The sequence below is a fragment of the Bos javanicus genome, chromosome 9 (assembly GCF_032452875.1).
Source record: "Bos javanicus breed banteng chromosome 9, ARS-OSU_banteng_1.0, whole genome shotgun sequence".
NCBI classification, from domain to species: Eukaryota; Metazoa; Chordata; class Mammalia; order Artiodactyla; family Bovidae; genus Bos; species Bos javanicus.
In genome coordinates, this window is record NC_083876.1 from 8,257,171 (window position 1) to 8,277,230 (window position 20,060).

The following is a 20,060-nucleotide window of genomic DNA, read 5'->3' on the forward strand; positions in this document are numbered from 1 at the left end:
CAATGTGTTAAGTAAGTATCTTCCCAGGTGATGCAATGGTAGAATCCACCTGCCAAGGCAGGAGACACAAAGAGACAGAGGTTTGATCCCTGGCTCGGGAAGATCCCCTAGAGAAGGAAATGGCAACCCAGTCCAGTATTCTTGTCTGGAAAATTTCATGGATAGAGGAGCCTAGTGGGCTTCCTATATATATCTCAGTAACCCTCCACCCCTTTGGAGAAGGCAATGGCACCCCACTCCAGTACTCTTGCCTGGAAAATCCCATGGACAGAGGAGCCTGGTGGGCTGCAGTCCACGGGGTTGCGAAGAGTCGGACACGACTGAGTGACTTCACTTTCACTTTTCACTTTCATGCATTGGAGAAGGAAATGGCAACCTACTCCAGTGTTCTTGCCTAGAGAATCCCAGGACAGCGGAGCCTGGTGGGCTGCTGTCTATGGGGTCGCACAGAGTCGGACACGACTGAAGTGACTTAGCAGCAGTGGGCTACAGTCCATGGCAATGCAAAGAGTTGGATGTGACTGACGACTGTGTACACACACACAATGTATTAAGTACTTTAAAATACGTATGTTATTTTTGTTTTAGGCTATTAGCCAAACCTCCTTTTGTACTTTGCTCTTATACTTTGAATATCACATTGTATAAAAGCAAAGTAATTTTTTTCTTTTGAGAGTCTGTGGTGATATAATCTGAACATCAGCAGATAAACCAGCAAAGCATTATTGGTTTAAAAGGAGGGATGAACAGTGTAGCCAAAAGAATTATGCAAGATGTCTGTAACTTATATTAAACCAGAGAAAGGACCATTCCCATAATTATGATTCAAGAAAAAAAATCAAGGAAAGTAGTAACTTGAATCTCCCTTGAGTTTAAATTTACATTCAGGCTTCTTCTCATAAAAAATTGAGCACACAAATGACATTAGAACTTTTATTCTGTAAGATAGTGTACAGCTGAAAGACTCCAGGGTTTCTAATTTCTGTAAACAATTACTCTGTCACAAAGAAGAAGTAGATATTTGAAGTAAAAGCAATGAGTTGGAGATTAACAACCCTCTGAAAGACACATGACCCCCCCGTGTTGCGTTGAGTCTTTTCTGTTCCCACAGAGCATCTGTGCGACCACCACAAAGAAGAAGTAGATATTTGAAGTAAAAGCAATGAGTTGGAGATTAACAACCCTCTGAAAGACACATGACCCCCCCGTGTTGAGTTGAGTCTTTTCTGTTCCCACAGAGCATCTGTGCGACCACCACAAAGAAGAAGTAGATATTTGAAGTAAAAGCAATGAGTTGGAGATTAACAACCCTCTGAAAGACACATGACGCCCCCGTGTTGAGTTGAGTCTTTTCTGTCCCCACAGAGCATCTGTGCGACCACCACAGCATTTCTGCACTTTTTCTTCCTGGCTTCGTTCTGTTGGGTTTTGACTGAAGCGTGGCAATCATATATGGCTGTAACTGGAAAAATTAGAACACGGCTTATCAGGAAACGCTTTTTGTGCCTTGGATGGGGTAAGCGTATTGTGATTCTCTTTTATGCTCTTGTTAAAATGACTTTGAACACTGCTGGAATGAATGAAGTTGGAAACTGTGATTATCCCCAGGCTACTTTGCTTTGTGTCTAATTCAGTGTGTCGAAGTGGAAATATAGGATGTTAGTCATATTGGAACATTCTTTGAGGTTGTGGAACTTTAAAAAGAGTGAATACTGGATGGCCACATAGCTGGTCAGTTGGTAATCAATAGTGCCCACATGGTAGCAAATGAGATGTAAGGTATCTACAGGCAAGAAATCAAAAGTATTCTCTACTATAGGTTCTGAAAACGCAAAATGTCTTAAGAAGTTCAGTTCAGTGCAAAGTTCAGAAAGCTTTAAAGTGTCTATTTCAAGAGAGCTATTCACGACACAAGAGAAAGTCATCTAGATCATGATTGAAACCACATGGCTAGTCCATGGAGTTCTCAAAGGAAGCACAAAAATTGCTGACAGGCTGAGGATGAATTAATTTTTCATTAATAAAAGTTCCTCTCACAGTGCCGTATGAAATGGGAATCTGGAGGACCTATACATTTCAGGGGGCCAATTCTAAAGTTTGGACTTATACATTTCAAAGGGCCAATTCTAAAGTTTAACTGAAATTAATGAATTCATTTAGTTTAATTAGAATTAATTAATTAAAGAACTAGTTTTAGAAAAAGCTCAGGATTTTTTCACGTTTGCCTTTGAGTTTCAAAAGACTTGCACTAAAAATAAATGAGGAAATTTGGACCAAAGATATAACAAATGAATGCTAGAGGTAGCCTAAAGAATCACAAATAAGTGGACTTATTACCATGTCAGAATAATCCATGCTAGAAAAACACAAGACCAGGAGCACCAAGGTTATCCATCAGATTTCAGCCAAGGGCTGTTGTGTCTGCACAGGCAAGTGGGAAAGCCATTAAGAAGAGACTGGAGAATGCAATATTCTTACACTGTGTTACAATTTTTGTCTGAATTTCATGATAAAGACCATCTAAAGCTGGAATGGTATTGAATCAGGCTTTGACTAGATCCAAGAACTACCGTATGTAGGGAAATGAAGACTTCCCTTGAAGTATAAAGAATAGCAATTTACAGGAACCTTAGCTAAATTATTTAACATAATTACCAAAGGTGATCTTGAGGAGAAGGGTGTACAGCTTTACAGGGTCTCCAGGTTTACAGCTAATATTAAACTATTCTGGGTAGTGAAAAAGCTAAACCAATGGTTCTAGACTGTGAGGAAGTCTGAGAGTGGGCAGAAGAGTGGCATATGAGTTTCATGATGGCAAAGTGCAACATAATAATTTAGAAAAAAGTTAATCTAAATTACATGGAATGAAGACTGTTAGCTTTTCAGCTTAGGACCCAGAAGAGGATATTTTTTCTGACAAACTTGGTCTAGTCAATCAAAAAAGTCAACTATATTGAAAAGAAGAAGGACAAGAAGGAAGAAAAGAAAAAGGGAAGAAGAGATATTTTACATATGTGTGTGTGCACATGCATGCACATGTGTATATATACACATGTATAAATATACATACACACATATATACTTTATATATTATATATCACATATATATATATATATATATATATATGCACACACACAGACCAGTATTTGTTTAAAAAAAATTTTGTGTCCCTTGGAGTTCCCATAATTTAAACCTCGTGAAGGGGTATGGTATCATGTGAAAATTTCCAGAAGAAAATAGCCATAATAAGGAAAAATGATAAGAGGGAAAATGATGAGTGGAGGGGACACAGGTAGATGATCAGAAGATGAACTTTTCAATCGGAAAAAAACAAGCATGGGCTTCCTGAAAAAAAAGCATGGTCTTCTAGAACTTAAAAAAAAGTTAGCAACTTAGGTCAGACTGAATCCCACTCACCAAACACAGGGAGTTTCTGTTGAACTTGAGCAAGGTAAGCATGATTCGTAGAAGCATAAAGTAAAAGATGTCGGGTCAGAGTTGCTGCAGGGATGCTGGCACTTGAATGCCAAGAGGGACTAAGGCATGGAGTGTTACCTACCTAGAGGTTCATGAAGAAAAATTGGCGTAAATCTCTGACCTTCATTCAGGATTGTGAAAAGAGGATGAGTGGGAAGCCTAAAGATCCTCAGGGCCTTTAACCTTGTTCCTACATTCTTGTTAGTATAAGTAAATCATAAAGAGTTAAATGATGAGAGATATTTTTTCTGTCTTATTATAAGTACAGCTTGATGTGGATCAATATGAGGTCAACTGTACATTCCACTTCTGTGATATTCCATCACCCCAGAACATCCTTTTTTTTTTTTTGCCTTTCTGATTTTATAACTATAAATTCCTTTATAGGAATGTAAACCCCTAGGGAAAAAATAACTTAAAAAGATATACTAAATCTCTGTTATGAGTTTCTTTTAAACCTGTGTCAAATGCAGTGGTAACCTAGCAACATCAGAGAAATGCACTGACTTAAAAACCCAGCTATCACGCTCATATTTTTGTACTTGGAAAAAATTTTATAATATTTTATGAAGTGATCCATCCATAGATAGTTCCTCCAGTTTCAGTGTTCCGGGTCTATCCTGGCTTTGCTTGAGCCCATGTGCACAGTGGCGGAAGCTGAATGTGAAATGTGACAATGCTTTTCTTGCAGGTTTACCAGCGTTAGTGGTGGCCACATCCGTAGGCTTCACCAGGACAAAAGGATATGGCACTGATCACTAGTAAGTCCGTCCACGGTGATAAATCTTATTTATAATTAAGTAAACTGTCAAATATGCTTCATTAGTCTTGGCTGGCACTGCTGATGGCTTGTACTCTGTCACTGAGTCATTAACGGTGGTTGAAGTCACATTACGAGAAATGATATAAGGTTTCTTAAATGCACAAAAGTTCGGCATTAAATGCTGCAGGGCTGTTCAGAATTCTTTTAATTTCCCATTTCTTTGGAACACCAGAGTCTTAATTTCTTTCTTTCTTTGAAATTAATTTTTGTTGGAGTATAGCTGATTTACAATGTTCTGTTAGTTTCTGCTGTACAGCAAGTTATATATATATATATATATATATATATATATATATATATATTTATATATATATATATATACATTTCCACTCTTTTTTTAGATTGTATTCCCATATAGGTCATTCCAGTATTAATGGTTAAGTAGAATCATAATTTGTAAAATATTTCTATATTTACATTGCATGTTCCATCTCAGATGCATTTTTAAAGACCTGGATAAATCTTGACACGTTTACACTTTAAAATAGGACTCTGATCTGAGCTTCTGATTTCACAGATGATAATATATACTGGCAGCAACCATATTTTGTCATATTAATTCAAGTTTTGTTGCTGTATTAGGGAGATATGTATTCAAATTCAAAGCCCAGGGGATCAGTAGACCACATTATAGAATGCCTGGGCTACAGAAGAAACTAGAAGGGAGTAAAAGGGGGATGTGGTACCAGCCTACCCTAATCAGACCTGTAAAACTGAGAACATTCTGTGGGAGAATTTGTCAAGTTTATATTTAATATTTCAAATATAAAGCAGTACAGTCTCATATTTTGCTTCATCTGCTCTTTAAAGTAGAGGAGACAGCTGAGAAATGGGGAGAAGGATGGCATCTTGTTAGAAGTAAAAGTCTTAAAAGGAGGTGTCCTGTTTAATTGTCTTCAGGTTTGAGACAGGAATTGGGGCTTATTAGGCCCTTGGTGGGTTCATCTAAGTGGGAAGTGTGCCAAGAGACACCACTGGACTTGACATCCCAAGGAAACTTCCAAAGAATTGCAAGAACTCACATCATCAGAGCGCTTGTTTCTCTCATACAACCTACAGGATGAGCTGAGAGTGTATACTGTAGAGCTGTCTTCCTATAGCACCGTTGCCTTTAATCTGTTATTTTTCAAAATAGCATGACTCTTTTTGAAAGCCACTGTGGTGGGGATATGGAAAGAAGTAGGATCATAGATGGCACAGTTCCAGCTCTCAAGGAGTGTATTTGAAAATGAATGCAGTACAAGCAGGAGAGTACCAATTTGAAGATGAATTTACACAAAACTGCAGGAGAAGTTTAGTGGCAGTCTTGGAGACGCCAAACTGAAGTGTTCTATCATACCTAAGGGCTTTTCCTCCAGGTGATTTTTGGTTTTTTTTTTTTTTTAATAGACATTACATTGTTGATCTCAAAGTGGGAAAGTAGAATTTTATCAATTGCTGTTATGACCAAGGAGCAATAACTAGATGCAGACTTTGAAAACACACACACACACACACACACACACACACTGATTTACATGGTAGCATGCACTATTAAATGTATATAATCCTGTGAGTTATCAAATGCATGAATCATGGAACCACCACCACAGCCAATATAAAAAAGTTCTTAGAAGAGGAGAGAAGAGTATTGTTAAGTGTTCTTTTTAATAAGATTGTTTATTTTGTCTGTGCTGGGTCTTTGTTGCTGCACGGGTTTTTCTCCGGTGGCGGTGAGCATGGGCTCATCTCGAGTTGTGATGCTTCTCACTGAGAGGCTTCTCTTGTTCTGTAATGTGGGCTCTAGGGAGCAATGGCTTCAGTAGTTTCAGCATGTGGGGTCAACAGTTGCAGTGCCTGGACTCTTGAGCACAGGCTTGATAGTGTTGGCCCACAGACTTGGTGGCACTGTGGCCTGTGCGATCTTCCTGGGTCAGGGATCAAACCTGTGTCTCCTGCATTGGCAGGTGGACTCTTTACCACTGAGCCATCAAGGAAGCCCCAGATATTGTTTTTTATTGTTGATTGTTGTTCATTTTGGAGGCAGCATGCTGATTCAGGGGACTGAGAACTAGTATGAAAGGGTAAGAGGTCAAGGAGAGGTGCATGAAGTGGTAGACACGACTCTGCATCCAGAAGACCTCTTGTCAGTCCTTTGATGTGACAGAATGAGCATTTGTACCTAAATGGTTACTGTCTTTGTCCATGAAAACCTGCAACTCTTGGGGAATCTATTAATTGAAACAAACACAGCTATACTTATTTTCATTCAAAAGCTTATCTTTAGTGATTTTTTAGCAGTCTGGGAAAAAGTAAAATTGGAAGAAAGAAAAAAAAAAACATACAAAATGTAGATTATCTGTTCCCTGCAATGATGGCTTTTAAACCAATATCTTCCACTATCTCAATGGCCTCAAGGAAGAACAGGTAAATGGCACATATAAGTCTCTAAAAACACACTGTTCCTGCTTCAGAGTATACTTGAAAAATTCCATAATGGATATACAGCAGCATTTTGCATAACTTAATAGTTACATTTGTACTGAAAGTCACTGTAAAAATCTCACTGCAACAGTAATTTGTCTAAAATGTTTTAACTGCCTGACAGTAAAGCCTCATAATCAAAGTTTCTTGTTTGTGAGAGGTATGTGGTATTTGCTACTCACGAAGTGCGCTAATTTTAGCTTTTTTCCATATCTTCCTTGTATTTTTTTAAAAAACTATGAACCTTTGAAATATGCCAGAATTGCAAGACTAAGCACATAGTCCAAACTGTTTGTGTCACACGTTAGTGATGTAATACGTGTCACTAATTGGTGTTAGTTTTTATCTGATGTTCTTTCCAGTTGCTGGCTCTCTCTTGAAGGAGGTCTGCTCTACGCCTTTGTGGGACCTGCAGCCGCTGTTGTCCTGGTAAACACCAAAATCAGCTTAATTGTTTTTCTTAACAAAGAAAGTCTACTTTGCTTCCATTAGAGTGACACTTCCGTATTGATTGTGCAGAAATTTTAAAGTTTGATGAATCGTTACTTAAATTTTAATGTTGATGTCTACCCAGCACTTTATCACACTAAAATATTCTTATTTTGAAGCCTGAAGAATATTAAGCATGAGAGTATGGGATTTCTCTTTCAGGAATTTCACATTTGTGAAGAAGTTTGAGTAAGTTTTGGTAAATTCTTCCTTGTTAACATATAGAATTTCCTCATTTATTATTATTTCACCTTTACACTATTACACCTTTATACTTTTGTAATATGATCTACATAATTATTCAGATCTCTTAATTTGGTGTCTGGGGCTGACACCAAATATCAACAAGAAAATGTATGTTCATGTGTCAAAGTTTCTCCTCCTCACTGCTGCAGATGTTTTGAACTGGACATTTCTTTGCTGTGGGGCTGTCCTGTGTATTTATCAGCACCACTGGCATCTACCTGCTAAATAGCAATGGTACCCTTCAAGTTGTAATAATCAGAAAATGTCTCCAGAGATTTTGCAATGTTCACTGAGGGTACAAATCACCCCCCTCTAGTTGAGAACCCCTACCATATTTATGCATGAAGTTTTACAAATTTTTCTTTTTTGAATCACAAAATAATTCCTTTGCATGTTTATTTATAGGAACATGAAAATTTTCCACAAACTTGCCTTTCCTCTGTGTCTCTGAATTTATTGATTACAGATCTTTCTTATGTAATAAATCTTTGAAAAATGTCAGAGAAAAAAGAAACAATCTGAATTAAATACAAAGATGCATTTCACTGTACAATCAGATTTCTAACTGAAAAGTTACCTTTTCGATTCTTGAACGAATCATTCAATAAGTTGGAAGCTGGAGATATCTTTCTTAATAGTTCTATGTGGTTTTCTTTCTTTAAAGTTTGTTCTTCCTCCTCTACATTATAAAAGGGAGCAGAAATTGTTGGTGATTTACAAGAAAATCTAGGCATGAGTGTTAGAAGAGCATAGGAAAACTAAAACTATCAGACATAGTTCTATCCACTGCATTGAATTTTTATTTAATCAACTGAATTATTTCCCTAGGCATCTAGATTACTATACATATAACCCTAAAGTGAAGAAACAATGAGTATGTGTGTAATTGAAAGACAAAAGGTCTTTGGAGTGGTGATGAATTCTCTCATGTTTAAATTGTAGATTAATAGAATCCACAGAATACAGTTTTTTAGTTCAAATATAGATATATGAAGATGAGTCAGTCTTTCGCTTGATCAAATGGTATCTTGTTAAGAAGCTGTGAAGAGTAGCCCCTTCTAAGTCTTTACCTAACAGTTTCTTTGGATCTTCTTTACACCAGTAATTAAGCAGACTCTAGCTTTATATTCCATCTGCTCGAAGTATATTGGAAAAGTAGAAGTTTCTTTTTTATGAACCAGTCATCCTGCTTCATTTAAAACAGATTTTTCGCAAGCTACTAGTTGCAATGTACAGGCTTCACCATTTGCAATGGGTGTCACACCAAGATTCTTTTGACTGTGGAGGGTAAGGAACAGGAAGGCAAAAAGGAGAAAATATTTTTCCTTGATTATCTTGGTTTCAGCATTGTACTGGATTCCTTTATCAGGAAGTGCCAGTAGGTTAGAGAACCCAGCGCACTTATAATAAAGCCGCTACAACTAGACTGCAGCTCTCTCTGCAGCATTTTACAATTTGACTTGAGAAAGATGAATATGTCTGATTTCGTCTCAGCTGTGTTATGCAAGAGACCTTTTAAATGGATAGAAGAGTCTTAGAGATGCTGAGACTGGTTCAATAGAGCACAGTATAAAAATTAGTGTAAGTGTCCATCTGAAAGGTTGCTGGTGAATTGAATAGGCTTTCCCCTTTGTCCAGAAAAGCAAGGTGCATTAAAATGCCCCCAGTCTCATGGGAGAAAATAGTTGCACAGCATGAAGGATAGAGTCATTCTGTTCTCCCAGTTCCGGGCAATGACAAACCTTAGCACCTCTGCCTGGCAGGACTTACCCTGGCTGCACGTTGCAAGACATAATCTTCTGATACCCAGACACAGTGTAAAGCTCATTAGTCCATTTGTTTTATTCAAGGATGAGTCAGAGAAAAGAATGCTAGATTGGCATAATATGGCAATTTAAAAGTTAGCCTGTGCAATATTAATTTCCTCAGTGTTAACTGCAAAGCATGGACAGTAAATGGGCTGAATGTACTTTAGAACATTAAAGTAACCCACCTAGCCAACTCACGAGAATCCTTTAAGAGATGGACACTAACACTACTGGTAAAGTGCCCTATTTTCCTGTATGCACTTATGAAATGTTTGAGAAGGGCTTCCTGTCACTACCATTGTGAGTACATAATTCTGCCAAGGTTGTGAATGGATAAAAGTGGGTTCTTGAGAAAAATCAGGGACCTGATTCCCTTCAACCTTTGTTTCTGTCTGACAGGTCAACATGGTGATTGGCATTTTGGTATTTAATAAACTTGTTTCAAGAGATGGGATCCTAGATAAAAAGCTCAAACACAGAGCCGGGTAAGCTGCAATTGGTGGATTTTGAAGGGTCTTTACAGCACGTCCCACACACCAGTCCCAGATCACCGCCTGCATTTAACTGGGCCTTGGATTTTGTTCTTGAAAAACCGGTGTGTATGGTGGACTATGCCATTCGAGCTTCCAATGGGCTATTCTTAAGAGGTGTCAGCAAAATCTGAAAATAATTAAAAAGTCCATTAAGAAAATCTGGATTTGTTTGTGTGTATTGCCTGTTTGTAAGATAAGGTTAAATATTAAGGCTAGACTTGAATAATTGTTCTTGGGTGAGAGTTTCAAAGACCTCCTAGTTTTGGTCACAAAGGAGGGTAGATTGAACCTAATTTCAGCATGGGACACAACAGAGTAAGGACAAGCAAACCTTAGTAGGGCAAAAATATTGCCTTTTATTTGTTCATTGTATATATCAGAAAAATTCTTCACTCGAAATAGTCAGGAAACACTAGTTTTATCATACATTCATTTTTATGACATTTTCAGTATAACTTGCTAGAAAGTTACTCATAATTTTCACTTGTACATTTTAACCACTTATAAAATTTTGCAAAGTATCTCCTTTAATTTTACTGTTATTATAATATCACCATATCTAATGACTTAATAACATTTCATAAGCAGGTTGATAGCAGCTTTTAAAAGTTATATCATTAACTCATAAATTTGTAAAACCTTGAATTAAATAGTAATGTCTTTGAATTTCCCTTTGTATCTTTTCTTATAAAATGTTTATAGGTTTCTCCTTTCTGTTTAACTGTACCCCCATTCAAAGCTTACCCCAGATGTTCTCATTTCTTTAATAATCTGTGGTATCCTTAATGGTCATAGTATTTTATCACTGGCTGGTGGGAATTTTAAGTCATTTGTGTGTTTATAATCTATGTAATAATAGACAAGATAGGCTGGGCATTTTTCCCCTATTAAAAGATTAGGTTTAATGGCTTTCAGTGTGAAGTTGGATATCATTCAAATCAAACATTAGAACTGCAATGATGTAATAAACACATAATTGGTGGTTCCTTTCTGAGAGGGAATCACTTCCCATCTGGAGACCTCTTTCACTTCAGATAAGTCTCTTAAAGCAACTTTAAACAGGCAGACTTGAGCTTGGATAGACACTGAGCTTCCTATGCCATTTAAATTTGAAACTTTCACAGTATTAATCGATAGTCTGATGTATGGTTAGAATTGGAGCAACAGCTACTTTAGTTATTTCTGCCTAGGTTAATCATGTTAGAATAAATTGTTCATACTGGGTACTGGATATAGAAACTCATTTCTGCCACTAGTGATGTAAAGTTGTATAATTACTTGCTGAAATTGAGGGTGGAGTGGGTTAGTGGTTAAGATAAAGCTTGGAGGTAAAAGAGAAAATCATGCTCAGTATTTAGCTCTGCAATTTCTTAGCTTTGTGTGTCTTTAGGCATGTTATTTCATCTTTCTGAAGCTCAATCTTCTTACCTATAAAATGGGGGTAATAATTCTTGCCTTATGATAAAACTATATGGGGAAAAAAAAGTGTGTAAAGCATTCACTAGAGTATCTAGCAAATAGCAAGCAAGCATTCACTCAAGTATCTAGCAAGTAGCAAGCAAGCACTCACTCAGCATTGGTGACTCTTGTTATGATGGGTGACATGAAGAAGCCAAGCTGGACAGTTTGTTTGCAAAGGACCCTGAACTTCTGTCAAGCAAGCACCCATGATTCCACCATTCATGACACTGAGGTCAGAAAAAGAGATGAGAGTATCAGAATAAGCATAATGCTAGGGATTTATTAAAGTCAGTCAGTATTGTTTTTCTCATTTGATTGTTTTATATGTAATATGCAGTTTGATTCATGTAACTCTTTGTAAGGCATAACATAGGTTTAGGAGAAATGACATTATCCTTATGAATATAGAAAGTATCCATTTCAGTCTACATATTAATTTTAAAATAACCTGTTTCTAAAAATGTCAAAGAAGTTGCATCTGTTTTACTGGGAAAACTGAGTCAAACAGTTTTTTTTTTCCTTGTTCAAAGGCCACTACTGGAGAAATACAAATAAAGTTAATACAAGTTAAGGCAGCAGAATGTTGGTTACTGTCCACAGCAGGAAAAGACTATTAATAAATTAATGATTCTAGGCTTAATTTTTTTTTTATAATAGAAAATGCTATTTTAGCTTAAAGATTGAAATTTGCTCTCTATTCCAATGTGTGACTGAATGAATTTTTCATACCTGAACATTTGCAGCTAATTTTTAGTTCCCAGAGAAGCAGTGAGACCAATAACACAGACTTCAGTGAAGAACATAATCAGAATTATCTAAAGAAACATTAGTAAAGAAGCTAACTGATTAATTTAATTGATACTCTAATTGTAAATATAGACCATTTCAGGTTATTAGAATATATATACATATGCATATGTTTCCTTTGAAACATTATAATTTGGAATCAAATATAGTACCAACATATTCTATTATATCAACATATTCCTCCTCCCATTTTACCTACTTCTTAATCTCCTTTCTTCTTTTCATCATCAATTATTAGAAACTGACAAGCAAATAGTTTATGCTCAATAAAGATTAATAAAAGAATGGGTGAATGCATATTAAAACAATAATACAATAATTTGACAAGTTTTGTAATACCCAAACTAGAATAACGTTTTCTAATACATAAAGGATAGTTAGTTACCAAGGGGGAATTTATTGCAAATATCAACATATCATATATAAAGTGATATTTGGAAAAGAGTGAAAATAAGATAAAATGACGTGTCTTTTTAGAGCATCTCAAATAAGATATTTCATTTTCTTCTTTTTTCCTGAATGGAACTTTCTTATCTACTATTATGAAGTATATAATGTGAAGAATATTGGTATAGGCATTCTTCTGGGAGCAGATGCAAACACACTGGCCACTGAAGCATTCATGAGCCAAACTGGGTAGACTGTTATTAGTTATTATGTGGAAAAGTCTGGATACTTGTGGCTAGTACCTTTGCCCTAAGTTGAATCAGTAAAGTGAATAGTTTAGAATCATATTCTCTACCCACACATCTAACTCAGAGTTTTGATCTTTCTCATGGGGTCTACTGATTAATCTGCTTACTTAATAAATTTCAGATTTATCACATGTATACCTGTGGCGGATTCATTTTGATATTTGGCAAAACTAATACAATTATGTAAAGTTTAAAAATAAAATAAAATTAAAAAAAAAAAGTTCAATTCACCAATGAAGGCACCTCTTTAAAAGAAACCAGACATTCTAAATTATGAGGCCCTTGTCACTTTCTCTGTTCTACCATTTTTAGTTTAAGTATGGTCCACCACAATATTAGTTTTTTAAAAAACTACTGGGAAAACCTGATCAGTTCAGTTCAGTCCAACTCTTTGTGACCCCATGGACTGCAGCATACCAGGCCTCCCTGTCCATCACCAACTTCTGGAATTTACTCAAACTCATGTCCATTGAGTCGGTGATGCCATCCAACCATCTCATCCTCTGTCGTCCCCTTCTCCTCCTGTCTTCAATCTTTCCCAGCATCACGGTCTTTTCAAATGAGTCAGTTCTTCACATCAGGTGGCCAACATATTAGACTTACAGCTTCTACATCAGTCCTTCTAATGAATATTCAGGACTGATTTCCTTTAGGATGGACTGGTTGCTGTCCTTGCAGTCCAAGGGACTCTCAAGAGTCTTCTCCAGCACCACAGTTCAAAAACATCAATTCTTTGGTGCTCAGCTTTCTTTATAGTGCAACTCTCATATCCATACATGACTACTGGAAAAACCAAAACTTTGACTAGATGGACCTTTGTTGGCAAAGTAACGTCTCTGCTTTTTAATATGCTGTCTGCTGCTGCTGCTAAGTCGCTTCAGTCGTGTCCGATTCTGTGAGACCCCATAGACAGCAGCCCATCAGGCTCCTCCGTCCTTGGGATTCTCCAGGCAAGAACACTGGAGTGGGATGCCATTTCCTTCTCCAATGCATGAAAGTGAAAAGTGAAAGTGAAGTCACTCAGTCATGCCCAACTCTTAACGACCCCATGGATTGCAGCCCACCAGCCTCCTCCGATCATGGGATTTTCCAGGCAAAAGTGCTAGAGTAGGGTGCCATTGCCTTCTCCAGATATGCTGTCTAGGTTGGTCCTAACTTTTCTTCCAAGGAGCAAGCGTCTTTTAATTTCATGGTGGCAGTCACCATCTGCAGTGATTTTGGAGCCCCCAAAAAATATCTGTCACTGTTTCCACTGTTTCCCCATATATTTGCCATGAAGTGATGGGACCAGATGCCATGATCTCAATTTTCTGAATGTGAGTTTTAAGCTAACATTTTCACTCTCCTCTTTAGCTTTCATCAAGAGGCTCTTTAGTTCTTCTCTTTCGGCCATAATTTTGGTGTCATCTGCATATCTGAGGTTACTGATATTTCTCCCAGCAATCTTGATTCCAGCTTGTGCTTCATTCAGTCCAGCTTTTCTCATGATGTACTCTGCATATAAGTTAAATAAGCTGGGTGACAATATACAGCCTTGACATACCCCTTCCCCAATTTGGAACTAGTCCATAGTTCCATGTCCAGTTCTAATTGTTGCTTCTTGACCTGCATACAGATTCCTCAGGAGGCATGTCAGGTGGTCTGGTATTCCCATCTCTTGAAGAATTTTCCACAGTGTGCTGTGATCCACATAGTCAAAGGCTTTGGCATAGTCAATAAAGTAGAAGTAGATGTTCTTATGGAACTCTCTCACTTTTTTATGATACAACAGATGTTGGCAATTTGATCTCTGGTTCCTCTGCCTTTTCTGAATCCAGCTTAAATATCTGTGTAAGTTCTTGGTTCACATACTATTGAAACTTCACTGGGAGAATTTTGAGCATTACTTTGCTATCGTGTGAGATGAGTGCAATTGTGTGGTAGTTTGAACATTCTTTGGCATTGCCTTTCTTTGGAATTGGAATGAAAACTGACCTTTTTCAGTTCTTTGGCCACTGCTAAGTTTTCCAAATTTGCTGGCATATTGAGTGCAGCACTTTCACAGCATCACCTTTTAGGATTTGATATAGTTCAACTGGCATTCCATCACCTCCACTAGCTGTGTTCATAGTGATGCTTCCTAAGGCCCACTTGACCGCCCTCCAGGATGTCTGGCTCTAGGTGAGTAATCACACCATCATAGTTATCTGGGTCATGAAAATCTTCTGTGTTTTCTTGCCACCTCTTCTTGATATCTTCTGCTTCTGTTAGGTCCATACCATTTCTGTCTTTTATTCTGCCCATCTTTGCATGAAATGTTCCCTTGGTATCTCTAATTTCCTTGAAGAAATCTCTAGTCTTTCCCATTATATTGTTTTCCTCTACTTCTTTGTATTGATCACTTAGAAAGGCTTTCTTATCTCTCCTGCTATTCTTTGGAACTCTGCATTAAATGGGTATATCTTTCCTTTTCTCCTTTGCCTTTCACTTCTCTTCTTTTCTCAGCTATTTGTAAGGCCTCCTCAGACAACCATTTTGCCTTTTTGCATTTCTTTTTCTTGGGGATGGTCTAGATCACTGCCTCCTATACCATGTCATGATTTCCTCTGTCCATCATTCTTCAGGCACTCTGTCTATCATATGTAGTCCCTTGATTCTATTTGTCACTTCCACTGTATAATCATAAAGGATTTGATTTAGATCATACCTGAATGGTTTAGTGGTTTTCCCTACTTTCTTCAATTGAAGTCTGAATTTGGCAATAAGGAGTTCATGATCTGAGCCACAGTCAGCTCCAAGTCTTGTTTTTGCTGACTGTATGGAGCTTCTCCATCTTCAGCTGCAGAGAATGTAATAAGTCTGATTTCAGTGTTGACCACCCAGTGATGTCCATGTTTAGAGTCATCTCTTGTGTTATTGGAAGAGGGTGTTTGCTATGACCAGTGTGTTCTCTTGGCAAAACTCTGTTAGCTTTTGCCCTGCTTCATTCTGTACTCCAAGGCCAAATTTGCCTGTTACTCCAGGTATCTGTTGACTTCGTACTTTTGTGTTCCAGTCCCCTATGATGAAAAGGACATCTTCTTTTGCTGTTAGGTTTAGAAGGTCTTGTAGATCTTCATAGGACCATTCAACTTCAGCTTCTTTGGCATTACTGGTCAGGGTATAGACTTGGATTACTGTGATATTGAATGGTTTGCCTTGGAAATGAACAGAGATCATTCTGTCATTTTTGAGAATGCACCCAAGTACAGAATTTCGGACTCTTTTGTTGACTGTGAGAGCCATTCCATTTCTTCTAAGGGATTCTTGCCCACAGTAGTAGATAAAATGGTCATCTGAATTAAATTCACCCATTCCAATACATTTTAGTTCACTGATTCCTAAAATGTCAAAGTATAGGGAAAGCCTGTATTTTACACATAAACATCACATGGTAATGGATGAGAGACCACAGAAAATTATTTCAAGGTGTTTTGAAGTTTGATTCAAATAATTCCATTTTGGTTTCTCCTAAGAGGGTAAGGTTCTGTTAAACCTTTCATTTAAAAAATACTCTTTTCTAAAGAAATATATGTCAAGTTTTTCTACATCATGTGACTTGCTTCTATGAGATAGTAGATTGAATCTGAATTTGCCTGCAGAATCCTCTAGACTTGAATATACCATTTAAAAACTATTAGGTTTATGTCTGTGACAAAATGTTCAGAAAGAACATTTTGAACTTAGTGACTATATTAAATGTGTCTTATTAAAGCTAAGCTACCACTCTATTTATTAGCAACTAATACTTCATCAAATTTATCAATCTCTCTATTCAGATCATCCTAAAATATAGGCAGTACATTGATGCTAAATGAAATTTCAAAATGTAAATATGTTGGGTTAAAGGCTACATCTTCCTCATAGGACTAAAAGCTTATAATATGTATCTCCTTATGTTGGAGTTCTGAGATACCTGTGTGTATTTCAGAAGGTTTTAGTTGATATTATGTTCCTCCTGTAAATGACATTGAAAATCTTTGAAACTAGTAATCCTTACCTGTTTGATTATCAAGGTTCTGAATAAAGGGTTTTCACTGTATGTCCACACAAATATATGCTTATGTTTAACTCAGTGTATTGGGCAACTTTGACCTGTAGATACAAGGGCCATTTATGGTATAAATGATCGAAATATGATTTACATGTAACAAAGGCCCATATTATTAAGAGGTAAATGTTACAAAAATACTGTGTAGTATAAATGCATCTTTAAACACGACCAAAAGAATTCCTCTTTGATAAATATGCTTTTCTGCATGAAATCATATTTAAAAGCTAACTTATAGCAGCAACTTTTTTTTGGTGCCAATTCAATATTTTGTTCTTTTTGTGGGTGTTCTGTTTGTTTGCAGTCAGATGAGTGAGCCTCATAGCGGTTTGACGCTCAAATGTGCCAAGTGTGGAGTAGTTTCAACAACAGCTTTATCAGCCACCACCGCCAGTAACGCCATGTTAGTCCCAATCATTTACATCTTCTTGTTACAAATCTTTTACCATGCATGTGAGAAAATGCTATGATGGAAAATAAATCATATTCACTAATATTAGAACTAAGATCATACTTAAATGTTTGTAATTTGCAACTGTTTTTATAACTATTGTGGGATTGCTTATCAAAAAATAAGTAAAACTGTGGAATCTTATATGCTTTGTGGCCTCCAAGTTAATATATTGGTGCCACATACAAGAATGCTTTGTTGAACGGGGATTAGGTTATGGCCTGAGGTGGACGTGCAGCTACATAACGTCCCTTCTTCTCTTCCAACAGGGCATCTCTCTGGAGCTCCTGTGTGGTGTTGCCCCTTCTGGCTCTGACGTGGATGTCTGCAGTTCTGGCCATGACAGACAAACGCTCCATCCTGTTTCAGATACTTTTTGCCGTGTTTGATTCATTACAAGGCTTTGTGATAGTCATGGTCCACTGCATTCTTCGAAGAGAGGTGAGAAAGATCATTCTTGCAGGAATGAAGAATGATACTTAGAAGAGTATTTTCCGTGTTAATAAATAGGATCTTTTCTTTTAATAACTGGATCTTGAGATTAAAGCTGGTCTCCTCTAAAGACAATTGTTGGAGAGTCAATGTTAAAGGAAAAGGTTAAGGGAAAGGGGACTCTTTGGACTCTGAAAATGACAGATTAAAACAAATGGGATGAAGCAAGGGAAAACATCAGCAGAGGTGCCAAGAGAGGCTATGATGCAATCACAGGTATAGATAAGAGGGTGGGCAGCCTATCTGTAAAAAATAATACGATGTTGTTTCTTAAAGCTGTTCCCTAACTTGTGCTTCTACACACAGCGTAACCCCATTCCTCATACTTAACTAATTTTGTTTTAGGTAGAAAATGTTGAAGATGAATGAGCAATTCTTTTGTCTCTGTACTAAGGTGTGGTTAAGGTTACTCAAAAGGGATGCTTTTGATATGGATTTGATGCTTAGAAAACACACACACACCACCCCCCCCAAAAAAAAATGGCCACAGTGGAGCATGATAGACAGTCCCCAAGGACTGTAGGTCTATAATCACAGCATTTTTCCAGGTTCTGGTGAGGTTTGCTGATAGCACTGACAGAAGGAAGTCATCCTTCATGAACTGAGACTGACATGCACCAAATCTATCCAGATGAGTGATGGAGTTCACACTTAAATTATTTAGGGATAAAATATTGTTTTCCAACTGGTGCAAAAATTATTCTGAGTGCTTGCAAGCACCGACAGTGTTTACAAGGTTTCTGAGTCATTTTAGCATTTACTCTGGGGATGGTGGTGACTAAAACACAGAGTGACACAGTGCCATGCTAGTAATTTTGAGAAGGTGGTATCCGCTGTCATTTTGTATTATCTAGCTTGCATGAGAACTTTATTATGATGTGCATATTGCAGAATGACACATGTGCATCTGACTACACGTCCCATAGCTTCTTCAGTGATGTGTGAAGGTAAGCAAAGGTTTTAACCTCATTTACCAGATGAGGAGAACAACGTTTCTGAGTTCCTTTAGTATAATACAGATGTCAGCCATAAACCCACAAGTGTATTCCAAGAACACTGTATGATGAAAAACAAGGAAAACAGAAGAATGACTTCACATTGCAAGGGGAAATGGAATTTCATCATTTAAAAGATCTGATCTAGCTCACCGTTGCCAGGACATCACAAATTACTACCTAGAATATCAGCATTAAAAACCTTTTAAGTGTTGAATTTTTCATAGGCCAAAGTTGCATAAAAATGTTCTTCTCCGACCATAACTATTGAAAGGTTGTTGCTGAACCACGAAAAGATGCCGGGATTCTTGGCCTCCAGAGGAGAAGAATTCAATCCGGGGCCAGAGACAAGGCTTGATCACTCAGAGCTTTTGTGTAATAAAGTTTTATTAAAGTATAAAGAAGATAGAGAAAGCTTCTGACATAGGCATCAGAAGGGGGCAGAAAGAGTACCCCCTTGCTAGTGTTAGCAATGGAGTTATATACCTTTTAATTTGTTATTACAATGAATCAAAAGAATGTCTCAAGTTTGTGAAAATTTTACCAGACCCACTCCCACAATTTACATTTTAGGATAACAAGATTAGAATTTAACAATACAAAGATCCTGGCAGACCCACTCCCATAATACATTCTAAGATATCAGGATTAGTCAGGTTTTCAGGAAGGAGAAACTGTCGTCCAGCCCAATACATTGTTGTTCTATAATCCCTAGTACAGTTTGGATTTCCCTGGTGGCTCAGGCAGTAAAGCATCTGCCTACAATGCGGGAGACCCGGGTTCAATCCCTGGGTTGGGAAGATCTCCTGGAGAAGGGAATTCCAGTATTCTTGCCTGGAAAATTCCATGGACAGAGAAGCCTGGTAGTCTACAGTCCATGGGGTCACAAAGAGTCGGACATGACTGAACCTTCCTCAGTACAGTTTAAACTGAGTTGTGTAATTGACTAAGACTAAGGAATATAGAGGGGAAAAAACATTTGTCCTTTTCTCCTCCTTGAGAATTCCAGATCCCTATTTCCACTTCACGTAGAAGGCAATGGCACCCCACTCCAGTACTCTTGCCTGGAAAATCCCATGGATGGAGGAGCCTGGTAGGCTGCAGTCCATGGGGTCGCTAAGAGTCGGACATGACTGAGTGACTTCGCTTTCACTTTTCACTTTCATGCATTGGAGAAGGAAATGACAACCCACTCCAGTGTTCTTGCCTGGAGAATCCCAGGGACAGGGGAGCCTGGTGGCTGCCGTCTA

At 37.6% G+C, this 20,060-nt stretch overlaps 1 protein-coding gene and 1 long non-coding RNA gene across 3 annotated transcripts in view; one reads left to right on the forward strand and one right to left on the reverse strand.

Annotated features, from left to right (window-relative positions):
• Positions 1-20,060, forward strand: part of ADGRB3 (adhesion G protein-coupled receptor B3) — an 881,695-nt gene that overhangs the window by 814,262 nt on the left and 47,373 nt on the right. The window contains exons 21-26 of one of the 2 annotated variants that reach the window (XM_061427126.1): positions 1,366-1,516; positions 4,170-4,239; positions 7,127-7,193; positions 9,707-9,792; positions 17,177-17,275; positions 17,593-17,764. In XM_061427126.1, coding sequence (XP_061283110.1) covers positions 1,366-1,516; positions 4,170-4,239; positions 7,127-7,193; positions 9,707-9,792; positions 17,177-17,275; positions 17,593-17,764 — 645 coding nt within the window. The remainder of the gene's footprint in view (positions 1-1,365; positions 1,517-4,169; positions 4,240-7,126; positions 7,194-9,706; positions 9,793-17,176; positions 17,276-17,592; positions 17,765-20,060) is intronic. The other variant, XM_061427127.1, reaches the window with a different exon arrangement.
• On the reverse strand, positions 1,377-10,834 carry LOC133253660 (uncharacterized). Its single transcript, XR_009738366.1, has 3 exons — positions 10,585-10,834; positions 8,077-8,178; positions 1,377-1,462 (listed from the first exon to the last, which is right to left on the reverse strand). It is a non-coding gene; the product is annotated as an uncharacterized LOC133253660 (long non-coding RNA).